This window comes from Schistocerca americana, chromosome 6, assembly GCF_021461395.2.
Source record: "Schistocerca americana isolate TAMUIC-IGC-003095 chromosome 6, iqSchAmer2.1, whole genome shotgun sequence".
NCBI lineage: Eukaryota > Metazoa > Arthropoda > Insecta > Orthoptera > Acrididae > Schistocerca > Schistocerca americana.
The window spans coordinates 271771160-271785630 of record NC_060124.1 but is presented as its reverse complement, the minus strand read 5'-3'; the positions used below and the strand labels follow the sequence as shown (position 1 = coordinate 271785630).

At 46.4% G+C, this 14471-nt stretch overlaps 1 protein-coding gene across 1 annotated transcript in view; it reads right to left on the bottom strand.

Annotated features, from left to right (window-relative positions):
• The window catches only part of LOC124620087 (protein dachsous), a 327560-nt gene extending 313330 nt beyond the window's left edge, over positions 1-14230 (bottom strand). Inside the window, exon 1 of the mRNA XM_047146756.1 lies at positions 13991-14230. Within this exon, the coding sequence (XP_047002712.1) occupies positions 13991-14230 (240 nt within the window). The remainder of the gene's footprint in view (positions 1-13990) is intronic.
• Between the last annotated feature and the right edge of the window lie 241 nt (positions 14231-14471).

Here is a 14471-nt window from a genome sequence, read left to right as displayed (position 1 = left end):
AAAAGGATCTGCAGTTGGATTGCTCTTTCTTAAGCATTGTACAGAAGCATCCACACTACTGAGCAAGTTTCATTTTCAATAGGCTTCTAGAAGAAATGGAAAGGAAATTGAGCGTAAACTCCAATTCTTCATATCAACCTGAAAGGTTTCCTCGTGACACACTTATTCCATTCTGTAGAGGAGTATATCGGTTGTTGAGCACTTTCTTCTGTAATCTGTATTTATTCACGTACTAGCTCAAAATATTTTTCGTGTTTTATTAATTCTACAGTTTTTGTTTACAGATTTTCAATTCTCCCTTCTGCAAATTAAATACTGAGTCGTTCCATAACCAAGTAGCATTGGCCCACATGGTGCCACGAAACCTCATAAATGAAAAAAAAATTTTTAATAAAAATAAATTTTTAAATGCCACGTTTTTAAATTGGACTAAAAAGCATAAAATAATTTCTCCAACCCCCATACAGATTCGTAATGCCATTCAAACAGTCCAGAAAATTTGTGATCATGATTTTTTAAATAGGTATGAATATACTTGTAATACTTAGAACGAAAAACGTGAGGTACATGCAGCAGGTAATAGTAGAGAGGTGAAGTATTTATGCACCAGTTAGTAAGCAGTTTTATAGTACGGAGATGAACTACTCATGCATCAATTGTGAGCTTCTCGCAAAGTTATAAATTGGTATAGCTTGGAAACGTGTCTAGCTAGGACGTCGATTCAGGTGTCACTCTGAAGAGCTTCTGATCATTGATAGGATCATAAGTGGAACAATACAGATATTCGCCGGAATATAAGTGAAAATCGGTATTAAACTAAAAATTACAAAATAATGGAAGACGTCATCTCATACGATTCGTAAATATGTTTTGGACTATAGAAAACTCAAGTCTTTGGAGAGCGCGCGCGAATGGAATGCAAAGAGCCTAGAAGTCTAGCGCCGAGCAAATGCGAGAGCTACTTACGGCAGTATTGAAAAGGAAATGAAGAAACGGCGCAGTCCCAACTTGTGATTTATCTGTTCTTGAACCATTATACTACCTACTATGTCTAACCACTGTGTTTTTTTTTATTTTGTTTCATTTTATTTGCTGACGCTTACAGAGAACTGCCACCTAAATGCGAAGACAAGTGTAACGATGCTGCAGCTTTAAATAGGTGTAAACTCAAAACTAATTACGGAATTAAATGCTTAAACATAACACTTTATGTAAGAGAAGGAAACCAAAAGGATAGGAACGAATTTAGATTTAACGGACGATGGGTCAGAGTAGAGAGGAGGTTTTTCCCACCTTAGGCGTCCGGGGATGAAAATCTCGGTTATGTCGTCGAGCCATTAACTTCCTGACGCTTTTAATTATGATGAATTATTATAATCCTCAATTTTAATACTAAACTGTACTTATATACGTTTTGTGTCGGGAGTCTGGTAATTTTGTTGTAATGTGACTTTTTTAACTATTGTAATTCTACATGTCTAAGTACAAGTTTAAAATGATTCTTTGTAGTACAACCACCGACCACAATCTACTTCACTACATATATTTTTGTTTTATAGGGTACTAATACGTTTATTTTCTGGTTCCTTTATGTCCCTAAGCTTACTTTGTAATTAGGCTGTATTTACATGTTTGCCTATGTGGGTTTTGTCCCATGTCCATATTGGCTGTTGGTTTTTTTCGTCCACTGTCTGTATTCGTCTACCCTATTGGAGCTAACCTTGGTTCTGCTTCTTATGTTGTCTGTGGCTAACTCGTCTGCCGGCCGCTGTGGCCGAGTGGTTCTAGGCGCTTCCGTCTCGAACCGCGCGACCGCTACGATCAAATGGCTCTGAGCACTATGGGACTTAACATCCATGGGCATCAGTCCCCTAGAACTTAGAACTACTTAAACCTAACTAACCTAAGGACATCACACAACACCCAGTCATCACGAGGCAGAGAAACGCTACGATCGCAGGTTCGAATCCTGCCTCGGGCATGGATGTGTGTGATGTCCTGAGGTTCGTTAGGTTTAAGTAGTTCTAAGTTCTAGGGGACTGCTGACCTCAGATGTTGTCCCATAGTGCTCAGAGCCATTTGAGCCAGCTAACTCGTCTATTCCGGTGCTCAGTGTATAGTGCAGTAGGTATTGTGTCGTAAATGTATGTGAATTCCTATGGGACCAAACTGCTGAGTCATCGGTCCCTAAGCTTACACACTACTTAATCTTACGCTAACTACAACACACACACCCATGCCAGAGGGAGGACTCGAACCTCCGACGGGGGGAGCCGCGCGAGCCGTGACAAGACGCCTAGACCGCGCGGCTATCCCGCGCGGCATATTGTTTTCAGTGTGTTCCATATGTCTTCGTTACCCACTATGTTGTGCGTGATGTTACGTGTTAACGTATTTTTGTATTGTCCTGTTTGCCCTAGGTTGTTGAACAGCCTACAGGTCAGGACGGTGTGTCCCGGGGCTCCAGTTTCCCTGCGTGCGCCGTTTGAATCGTTGCTCAGTGTTATGCGACGTAAATGGGATAAGGGGCGATTCCGGTCAGTAAGTGAACCACACCACGGCTGAGGTTGGCATAGCCACTCCTGAATATCAGGGAGTATGTTGTATACAGGGCGCGCCCTATCACTAACCTCCCATTGTTGTTGCCAGAGTGACAAAAATTATGTTACAGAGATTGTGATAAATAAATGACGTATTAATACGAAACACTGTTTACGATTACATCCCGACATTTTCACGAAAAATCTGCGGTGCGGACTCAAACTGCGCACACAGAAATTGTTTTCGATGTGATGATAAAAGCATTATAATAACCACTCGTACGCGATGTTCAATTGAAATTCTTTTCTGACTTCGCTGCAGTTGTGCGTCCCCATAGAGCTCTGGCGTTTTACTCGAAGCCTACCGAACCGGCGGCACGGTCCCTCCCTGAGTCGTCGTCTTCTGAATGAACGCAGGGAAGTAATTAACGGCCCACCGAGGCTGCTAAAATACTGGCGAATAACGAGGGCGCGGGTGAATGAGAGGCGGTGGCGGCTACAGTACGGGGCCGTCGGCCGGGACGCGGTCTACGTAATTGCGCGCGGAGCCCCACTGCGCCCCAGCGGCGGGCGAGGTGAGCTAGCGCGAGCAGAATGTGGCGGCGCGCCGACAAATACACGGCGATACGCGGGCTGGGGTCGCCGGCGAGCCGACGTATGATTGAGCGCCGGGTGAGACTAATTCGCTGCTAATTAAAGGCAGCCGTGTGTCGCCGCACAATGGCGCGCGCGCCGTAGGAGGCCTGGCTGGCCTGTGGCCCGGGCCGGGCCGCAGCAGCCGGCTGTGCTGTGCTGTGCTGTGCTGCGCCGGCGCGAGCAATGCGCTGCTCCTCTCACCCTGCTCGCTGGGCTCCGCTCATCTCGGACAGCATTTTGTTTTTCTAAATCGTGCATTTTATTGGGACGCTTCAGTTAACAGACGCAATCCGCTGGCTTCAGCGGCACTGCTGAATGCAACAGCGCCGAGTGAGGAGCTGTAGTCTGATTTAGGATTGCTCGACAGTTGACGCCGTGTTTCCACACGGGCTGTCGGCTACCACTCGCGTATAGTGACACAGGAACACGGCGGGTCTCTTAACAAATGCCGTCAATGTGTAACGCGGAGCAATGTCTGAAGCGGCCGCCCCGAGGTATGACGGAAATGGAGGAGGAGGAGATTAGTGTTTAACGTCCCGTCGACAACAAGGTCTTTAGAGACGGAGCGCAAGCTCGGGTAAGGGAAGGATGAGGAAGGAAATCGGCCATGCCCTTTCAAAGGAACCATCCCGGCATTTGCCTGAAGTCATTAGGGGAAATCACGGAAAACCTAAATCAGGATGGCCGGAGACGGGATTGAACCGTCGTCCTCCCGAATGCGAGTCCAGTGTGCTAACCACTGCGCCACCTCGCTCGGTGACGGAAATGCTGCTGATATTAAGTGACCAGTGACTGAGCTGCGGTAGACGACACGTACTGTAGCCCTGAATTTAAACTCGTGTCATAGCCTGACCACAACCTCGTGATGTGCAGTGTACCCGAGAAAACGGCGATCACCAATCTGCGGCAAAACTAAAATCACGAACGCTTTCTTCATGGCTACTCTACGAGTAAACTCAAGACAAAAAAATTCCGTTTCAGCGCTAAAAAAACGAACTGTAATTTCTCGCTACCATTCATTGGTTACCTGAAACTACCCCCACAACGACTACATGAACTGGTGTTTATCAACCGACGAGCAGTCACGTTTGGCACTCGGTTGTAGATTATAGACGATACTGGCAGATTCCAAATGACAAAAGAAAAATAGGAAGAAAAATGTGGGCTAATAAAAAAGTGAATACGATAGTGAAAATGACGCGGAAAAGGATTATAAATTTTAAAAAATACGTTTAAATCAATTAACTGAATAAAAAGTGATGAAAGCAATTAGAATAGATTTAGAAATAAAAAAACTTTCGCTGTCTTCCCCAGATTTCTAAAATCCGAGTTTATACATAAAAGTTCATACCACTACGCTATGACACTATCTTGCTTCTGATTGTTACATTTACGACGCATATTCCAGTATCAACGACAAATTGCAGCCTGCAAAAATTTCTCTTTCAATTGCTAGCTGATATCTCTGATTATAGTAAATGTATACGTGACGCTGAATCGCGCCTAGTGCGGAAGGATCCAGTAAGGCTGTGTACATCGTTAGCATCGTTGTGTGTGTTTTTGTGTGGAAGGGGGGGGGGGGGTGGCGGCTGTGTTGTTTTACGGTTGTCATATGTGACGAAATACGAAATTAAAGGGACATATCCAGGATTCGGCATAAAAAAAAAAAAAGAAATCCGGAGAAGCTGAACTGAACAATCGCTGAGGCAGTTTGGCAACGGCGAACGGTTCGAGCGTAGCGTTGAGCGCTCTGACTGGAAGAAACCAGCTCCACCCCACGAAGTGTCAACTATCAAGTAATTTTAATCACGCTACACTTCCCACGCATGCGTCGATAACGGATGGACCATGTGGCCCAGTACTGAATTATTGGGAGTGAGAAGAGGCGACCAGCTTTAAGAAGTAATCGTGCTTCGCTATCTGTACATATGGGAACCACTTACATTCCCGCGCGAAACTTAGAATTTTTGATTGAATATTAGTAACAAACGTGCACTTTTGGTATACTGGATATTAGCGGGAGCCTTCGTTTCATCAGATTTTCAATATGACAATACCACTACGCAGTAAACTAGTTAAATCAGTAAACTAACAAATTTTGTTAAGGTACCGACAACATACGAGTAGCTGCGAAGATTTATGAAGCATGCAACAGATTTCGGCTGCACGACAATCTCGCCAGTCGCAGACAGGAGGCAGTCCCAGTCTGTCCTCCTTTAATAGTCGGTTTTACATGCTCTCGAATTTCATTAATTTTTGAGATGAATCATTTCACACTAACTGTAACTGTTTTACGGTGTTCGCTAATAAATACACCGAAATGGCAAACCGCAGCTTATTTCAAGTAGATTAGCCACCCGCACTTCCACTTATAACCACAGGTCGCGTCATCGCATCGCCTAACGAATCACAAAACTGCTGCGAGGGACATCATCAACGAGACATTCACAGATAACTGGTAAGAGTAAATCGTATCCACCGATTTATTAAAGTAATCCAAGAAAGGCTTAGCGTAAGTTGCGCAGTCTCGAGCGGGAAGGTATGATCAGTTCTACTGTACGTCATCAATGCCGCTTTCTGTGGACTCGTGGCTAATCTGAGAAATTTTCGTGGAGGTTTAATACAACGAGGGGATCTTGCAAGCTACACGCAAACACTAGGAACATCAAGTACACAGAAACACATCCTAAAAAACACACCAAAATAGAACACACTCTAACATTTCTAATGTCACTCTACATATGTATCAAACGTCGTTCTCCAAAGAAATAATTGTAAGCCAGAGGAAGAAAACACGCATGTGCGCATACTTGCCCAAAGGAAACGGGGTCAAGTATCTACAGATTGGCCAAAAAAATGTACACACTCTTTAACTGTTCATAATTTCCAAATTAACTGACAGAAACTTCTGATTTTTGGTGGTATAATAGTTCAACGCAATGGCAGGTGCCACGTAGGCGCTATTTTATTTTTGTTACGAGGCAGACGCCAGTAACTTTATTTTGTTTTGTTACGTGATAGTCGTCACATAAGCGTTGTTTTGTTATGTTCTCAGTTATGTGAGTGAACATGGCTGGTGACAGACTCGCATTCGATGAAAGGAAGGGAGTTTCGAAGTGGTGTTCAAAAATGGCTCTGAGCACTATGGGATTTAACTGCTGTGGTCATCAGTCCCCTAGAACTTAGAACTACTTAAACCTAACTAACCTAAGGACATCACACACATCCATGCCCGAGGCAGGATTCGAACCTGCGATCGTGGCGGTCGCGCGGTTTCAGACTGTAGCGCCTAGAACCGCTCGGCCACTCCAGCCGGCCGAAGTGGTGTCTTAAGTACGAAAACATTAATGAGGCTCCACATGCATAATGTGCTAAACAGATAATGGAAGACTTTACGAGTAGTCGTTACGTAGATACGAAATAGGATTGGAAATGATCCAGTAGAACGACTGATAACTTAAAAGAAGTGGATTTATAGTTGAATGCTGGTGCGCACCGTGCCCCGAGTCGAATGTTTTCAGTCCGGTGTACCGTTGCTACATAAATGCCCGAGAGAAGTTATCTGTATGTGTGACAAAGGCCGGGTCCGATCCGATCAGGCCGAAACGGAAGAGAAGGCTGGTGCGTTTGAGCAGCTGGGCGGCTGTGGGCTCAGTCGGCCTCTCTCCTCGTAAAGCCGAGCCCAGCCAGCCACGGCCGCGGGCTCCACGGCTGATTTACGCGGCTCGCAGCGGCCAGTAGAGCGCGCCTCCGATGCCCGGTGTGACCCCTTCTGACTCACCTCCGCTCCTTACCTCGCGCGGCAGCTTACCGGGAGGTACGCTGTTGTTGACAGCAGCGAGTACCAGACTCGGCCACAGTCGACACGGCACCCCATTCAACGTATATGCGGATACAGGCTACTGAGAAGTGGCCGCGCGACGCACGGTTGCCGTCTTGCACAGCTCTCAATAATGTCCCCTTTTCTTATATTTTTTTGCTTTAGTAATCCTAATATTACCGTAAACTATGCTACAATCAACCATCTTTGGTCGTCCGACCTACTGCCTCCAAACAAACCCAAAAACGCTGACGGGCTCGGAAGGATCTCCGAGGGTTTCCACTCCTACGGTAACTCCTTGGCGGACACCGCGACGCATTGTACTTCGAGCAGGGGAGCGTCGAGACCTGTCCGTAACACCTTATAGCATGCTCGCCAGTGACGTCACACGGTGTTGCACTCTGTGTGCGAACTCCCTGGCTAGAAACAGTTTCAAATGTCCCGTTAGGTAGCACCACTTTGCAGAAGACACTTCTCCCAGCTTTCTCTCCTCCTACAGCGTTAATTTGTTATCCAAGTCGCTGGGGTTCGCCGCCCCGCCACCCACAATATTACTAATATCTATATTTCAATAGCAATCACAATGACTTTGTTTCAATCACTTTTTTATTTTTAAGGGTAGGTTCGGAGGAAATATTTTCTCATCAGTAAAACTTCGTTTTATATTTTTGTCAATTCTAAATACAGCTTAGTTTAGTGCCAACCTTGTGATGTTTTGGGAAAGTGGCTAGAGTGTTGTGATTGCTAGTGTTTTATGTTTATGGTTCAAATGGTTGAAATGGCTCTGAGCACTATGCGACTTAACTTCTGAGGTCATCACTCGCCTAGAACATAGAACTAATTAAACCTAACTAACCTAAGGACATCACACACATCCATGCCCGAAGCAGGATTCGAACCTGCGACCGTAGCGGTCGCTCGGCTCCAGAGTGTAGCGCCTAGATTTATGTTTATGTTGATTATGTGTGTGAACATCATTTTCAAGAACCTTCTGTGTAAATATTGTGGCGTTTCAAGATGATAGGGCGTTTTGTAATGCATTCATCAATCTGAAGAATGGTTTCAATGCAACAGTGCTTTACTAGGCATGTTCCTGTTGGAGGTTCAAATGGTTCAAATGGCTCTGAGCACTATGGGACTTAACTTCTGAGGTCATCAGTCCCCCAGAACTTAGAACTACTTGCACCTAATTAACCTAAGGACACCACACACATCCATGCCCGAGGAAGAATTCGAACCTGCGACCGTAGCGGTGGCGCCGTTCCAGACTGAAGCGCCTAGAACCGCTCGGCCACACCGGCCGCCTGTTGGAGGTGGTATGTCGTTGGGCTTCCTCCCACCTCCGAACTGGTGCAGCCGCCAATTACAGGGGGACATACAATTTGCCATCGTTTCCGAACGACGCTACAACGCGTCATTACTTCACATCAACAAACATTCCCAGAAATAAAAGGAGTGATAAGAGACAGGTAAAAATCCTACGATTAACCGGGGACCAAATCCGAGACTTTTCGATTTGTAGTTGGCATATGAGCTCCAATTTCTATGATTTTCCCATTGTTGCCATTTTCCGAGATGTATGCAGGAAGAAATACGTTGTAGCACGATTATTTCTAATTCACCCCAAAACGTGTACCACTGGGTTCAAGCCGATTCCGTAGGCAGGCCAATCCATTTGAGGAATGTTACTGTCCACACAGATGTTGCTTTGTGACAGGTGCATCGCCATGCTGACACAAACAGTCATCGTCTCCGAACTGCTCCTCTCCTACACGCAGCCCACAATGCTTAAAATGCGTTCAAAACCTTGTGCAGTTAGAGTTTTGTTAAGTGGAATACGGGGACTACATCCTAACCACGAAGAACATCCTTGTACTATTTTTTTTAACACCACGCCCTCTGTACTTCAGTGTTGGCATTACACATGTCGGGAGGTAACGTCCCCCAGCCATTCGCCAAACTGATTCCAGTGGATTGCCACAGGATATGGCTCATTTATCACCCCAAATTTCCAGTCATCCACTGTCCAGTGGCGTCACTTACCATTGACTGCAGTAACGTATGGTTTATGAGTAGCTGCTCGACCGCTGTTCCCCATTTCTTCTTTAACTGCCTACACGGAACTGGCGAGTGATTCCTAACGTTGATTTCATGCAGTTTTTCACAGCCATCTTCCGCAGTGCTCGACGGTCCCTGTCCGTCAGTACATGAGGTCTCCCTGCTCGTGGTTTAGCCGCGATTTTTCCTCCACTTGCGCCACTTCACAGTCACATCACTAACAGCCGACTTGGGCAGCTTTTAGACTGTCCATGACGGTTTTGTTACTCAGGTGATATCCGATGACTTTCGAAGTCACTGAGCTCTCCTGCCCTACCCATTCAGCTGTTTCCGCTTCTCTACTGACAACACAACACTCCCCTGCCTCGTGTTATGCTTGCGTGTCCGTCTCCGGTGACATCTAGTGGCCAATTCCGCATCAAAGTAGGGGTGTCCGCATACTTTTAATCGGACAGTCCGCGTATCACTGAGGTACACAAGCAGGCCAACCGTGGCTAGATTCACTCAGTCTGGTGGGCAGCTACACCAGCAAGTAACGCACGTTTTGCTTGCGGGAGGGTACACCGGGAGCCGCTGCAGTAGCGGCAGGGGCGAGGTCGCGAGCTGCGCGTTCATTACCGCCGGCGCTCGGCCAAGGCCACGGCGGCACGTGGGCGTGGCCGCGGTACCACTACCAGTTACCATTACCAGCCCGAGCCCGAGGCACGACCAGGGCCGCCGCTGCCCGCTAGTCACTGCCTTCCGCGTCCTTGGCCTTCCGCACTCACCAATCTGTCAGTCGCTGCCGTCACGCACAAAAATAATCCTCCGATAAACCAATTTTGATTCCTATGTGCTTACATGGATGTGGTGTGTCGGTCCTTTCTTACATGTCCGAAAGAACAGACACCACATCCATATAAGCACATAGTTCTGGCAATTTAGGCTATGACCTTCCTCTTCTGTGCGGGTGCACACATATTACCCGAACTCTTTTGGGATTCGGTAAAAAAGTCTTCCACGAGTAATGAGTGTGATGGGTAGGGACACTATGAATGTAGTGTGTGGACGTATGAGGTGAGAGTGTGGGTCTCGCGGGAGGCGTGCGCGAGATAGTCCCTGCAGTCACAGTCTGTGACCTCGGTGGCTCAGATGGATAGAGCGTGTGCCATGTAAGCGGGAGATCCCGGGTTCGAGTCCCGATCGGGGCACACATTTTCACCTGTCCCCGCTGATTTATATCAACGGCCGTCAGCAGCTGAAGGTATTAATATATAATTCTAATTTAATTTTGATTCCACCGCGAACCGTTGTGCACAGCGACCGAAGACTATAAGTAAGTGGAGGCACACAGCCGTTAGTTGGAATCCCGTTAATTTTTATTATTCTTGCTAATCTATATTTTGTCTATAAATAGCCATCTTCAGTGTATTTACGTTAGAATTCAACACATTTGCGCCAGACCTACACAAGCACTCCGTCTTCAGGCCACGAGTGGCCTACCAAGACCATCCGACCGCCGTGTCATCCTCAGTGGAGGATGCGGACAGGAGGGGCGTGGGGGCAGCACACGGCTTTCCCAGTCGTTATGATGGTATTCTTGACCGAAGCCACTACTATTCGGTCAAGTAGCTCCTCAATTAGCATCACGAGGCTGAGTGCACCCCGAAAAATGGCAACAGCGCATGGCAGCCTGGATGGTCACCCATCCAAGAGCCGACCACGCCCGACAGCGCTTAACGTCGGTGATCTCACGGGAACCGGTATAACCACTGCGGCAAGGCCGTTGCCCTCCCAGGCCTATACACCTGTAAGAAAATATGGTAACGTGAACTGCCGCAAGTCTGTCGAATTGTAACGCAAATGCACTGAAGATGGCTATTTATAGCCGAAATCTAGATTTGGAATAATAATAAAAACTAACGGGACTGCGACTGACTACTGTGTGCCTCTCCTTCCCTCATCCTCCGATAATTTTACAATAAACGGTAAACCTCATTTTTACTATGAGAGGGACGGAGCAGCTATTACATTCACAGGAGTATGATCGGCCAAAAGTGAAACCGAGCTGGCATCGGCATTTCCTGCAGGTGGCTCCTGTCCTGAGAGCCAGCAACTCGCATGTAAGCGGGGCTAGAGGACATGCTGATGGTCCAGCTTGCTTCAGTATAGGGCAGGCCTGGCCGAGATTTGCGCTTCCCGTAGCACGCTCTTCGATTTAAGACCCGCTATTGCTGAATTTATGAAGGAAAATAGAAAAGCAGGAACGAAAATTAGAACATCCAGAATGGACTGCAGGCTTCTCACGTTAAGTGGACCTGACTGCACACTACCTACACTAAGACGTTGCAACGTGTGACATAACTTATTCCTCATGGGGTTGGGACGCATGTAAAAAGAGAATCGCATTGTGAAAGGGGCAACTTCTCACAAAAAGACCGTCCATATCCCTGAGTTCACTGGCGTTAAAGAAAACGCATGTTTTGAAGAATTCACTGTGGTGTTGAAGTAATTATAGGAATAGTTTTCTAGATGTTTTGAGGACACCGCCAATTAATATATCTGTTTTTGGGCTGTTTCCGAGACAGTTTGTCGTTTCAATTCAGAGTACCCTTGCACATGTGCAGACGGAACCGACCGATGTGCAGTGTAATTCCCGATTGGAAGACAATAAAAACTGTCGATGAGTTTTACGATAAAACTATCCATGAGTTTTACGTAGTTTTCCTCGAAATGAGTTTGCACATCTCTACAGGGTGAGACATTAACTATTGCCACCTAGAATAACTCCGAAAGTATGATAGTAGCTGAAAACTTTGTGGGACAAATGTTGCATAGGACAACGGGGTTTTTTGTTGCTAGGTGGGGTCCCGTCAGAGATATGAGGGTCAACTTTGTTTTTTTAAATGGGATGCTATAGTTTGGTACTTGTTTTCTGATAGCGGCTATCGAGGTGAATCCAGTGATGTGTAACAGTATTGCCCGCATCTCGTGGTCGTGCGGTAGCGTTCTCGCTTCCCATGCCCGGGTTCCCGGGTTCGATTCCCGGCGGGGTCAGGGATTTTCTCTGCCTCGTGATGGCTGGGTGTTGTGTGATGTCCTTAGGTTAGTTAGGTTTAAGTAGTTCTAAGTTCTAGGGGACTGATGACCACAGATGTTGAGTCCCATAGTGCTCAGAGCCATTTGAACCATTTTGTAACAGTAAGGTCTTTGAAGGTCAACGAAGGTCACAAAGGTGGCATGGACGTTCATCTAGAGAAGGTGTTTGAAGTGATGACCGTTAGTATCAGTGTACTGCTGAAATCTTCTTAGCATGGATTGAGTGGTATTCCTTATCACTTCGACATTTATCGAAGCACGTGCTCTGACAAGTCTCTCTCGTATATCGAGCAAATAGTAAACATTCGCCGAATACGGCGTATCCAAGTACGTTCTTATGACACAGTCATAATCGGTTTCGGCCATACAATGACCATCTTCAGATTCTATAACAATACAAAATAAATCAGTGAAATAACATTTGTAATTTTAAATTTTATATACATTTGACCTAAATTTTAATATTAAATTTGTCGTATTTTAGGCTTTTAAAAATAAAGACCTTCTTATAGAGGACGCGCGCATATACCACACAGAGGGGGAACAAAATTTAACAAATTTTTATATCTATATAAGACCGGTTTTTACATTTTATAGCTAGTTTGACAACGCATGAACCTGTGATCAGTGTATGCCGCTTTTAGGTATGAACTATATGTATTTCGAATAAATTCAGTAGATCACTAATAAGCCTGGTTAAATATTGCACTTGTTTTTAGGTATATTATAAATTTTATTTTGTATTGCTATAGAATCTGAAGATGGTCATTGTATGGCCGAAAACGGTTATGACTGTGTGATAAGAATTGGATGGATACGCCGTATTCGGCGAATATTTACTATTTACTCGATATACGAGAGAGAACTGTCAGAGCATGTGCTTCGATAAGTGCCGAAGTGATAAGGAATACCTCTGAATCCATGATAAGAAGATTGCAGTACCGCACTGGTACTAACAGTCATCACTTCGTACACCTTCTCTAAATGAACGTTCATGCCATCTTTGTGACCTTCGTTGACCCTCAAAGACTTTACTGTTACACATCCTTGGATTCACCTCGATAGCCGCTATCAGAAAACAAGTACCAAACTATAGCATCCCATTTAAACAAATACAGTTGACTTTCATATCTCTGACGCGACCCCACCTAGTAACATGTCCCATGCAACATTTTTCCCACAAACTTTTCAGCTACTTTCATACTTTCGGAGTTATTCTAGGTGACAATAGTTAGTGACTCACCTTGGATAATGAAGTCGCAAACTTTCCGATTGAAATATCTCTGCAAAAGACTTTTTACAACTGTGAAACTAATTGAGACGCGATTACATGGCAAACTGAGTAACAAAAATTTGAGAAACTGCATGCAGTTGTTTATATGCCGACGGTTAGTACTAGACATAAATTTCATTACGTCTTCAGTGTGGAAAAAGTAATCGAATAATACTGAAAATTTTTGGCTTTGATGTTTGTTGACACCAAGTATGAAACCAAGCGGCACGTGAACGCAGCTTACCCACAGTCCCCGCTCTAGACAGCTCGGCGTGGCAGGGTGGGAAGTGTGTGGACAGGCGAGAGCACCGGACACACGTGCAACGTCCTTGGCCGCCCCTGCCTTACTCAATACGGGAATGGAACAGGAGAGGAAACTGATAACATTTGTTCAGTGTTCTCCACTACGAAATGTACAGCGGCTTGCGCAGGACACGTGTAGATGTAGGTAACTATGGAAAGGTTCATCTCCCGAAAGGACCGAAAGGACAAAATAAGGAGGTTTTCGTCTCGTACATAGGGATGCGGACACTGATATGCTCCTCGCTCTGTTTGCCAGTGGGGGCTGGAAACACTAGGACGCACTGCAGAGAGGCTTGCGCAGAGAGCAAGTAGACGCAGGCCAGCTGGCCGACTTCCGCCCTCGCGCAGCTGTCGCCGTGCTCGCGCCGCCGTTCTTGCGGGCACTTTTTTGCCGCCGCGGATTGCCAATAATTCACGAAGAGGTGCGCTCATTCCGGTGTTCCCCGCGCAGGAATGCGGCGCGACAAGCCGGCGGACAAAACCTGCAGGGCGGCGAGCCGCGCCGGCTGCCAATGAAGTCATTAGGGGCCGCCGCCGCAGCCGCCGCCGCCGCCGCCCACAAACGCCCTTTTTTTTCCCAAACGCGTGGCGCCGCCGCCCCACCTCCCCGCGTAGCGCCGACGTGGCCGGCTGCCGGTCGCACTCACCTGAGATGCGAGCGCAAACGTGACAAAATCGTTGCCTCCAGGTACTAAGTACGCGGAATCAACCAGCACTTTGCCAACAGAACAATTTGTCACGGTTGGGAACACTGTCGTCTCCC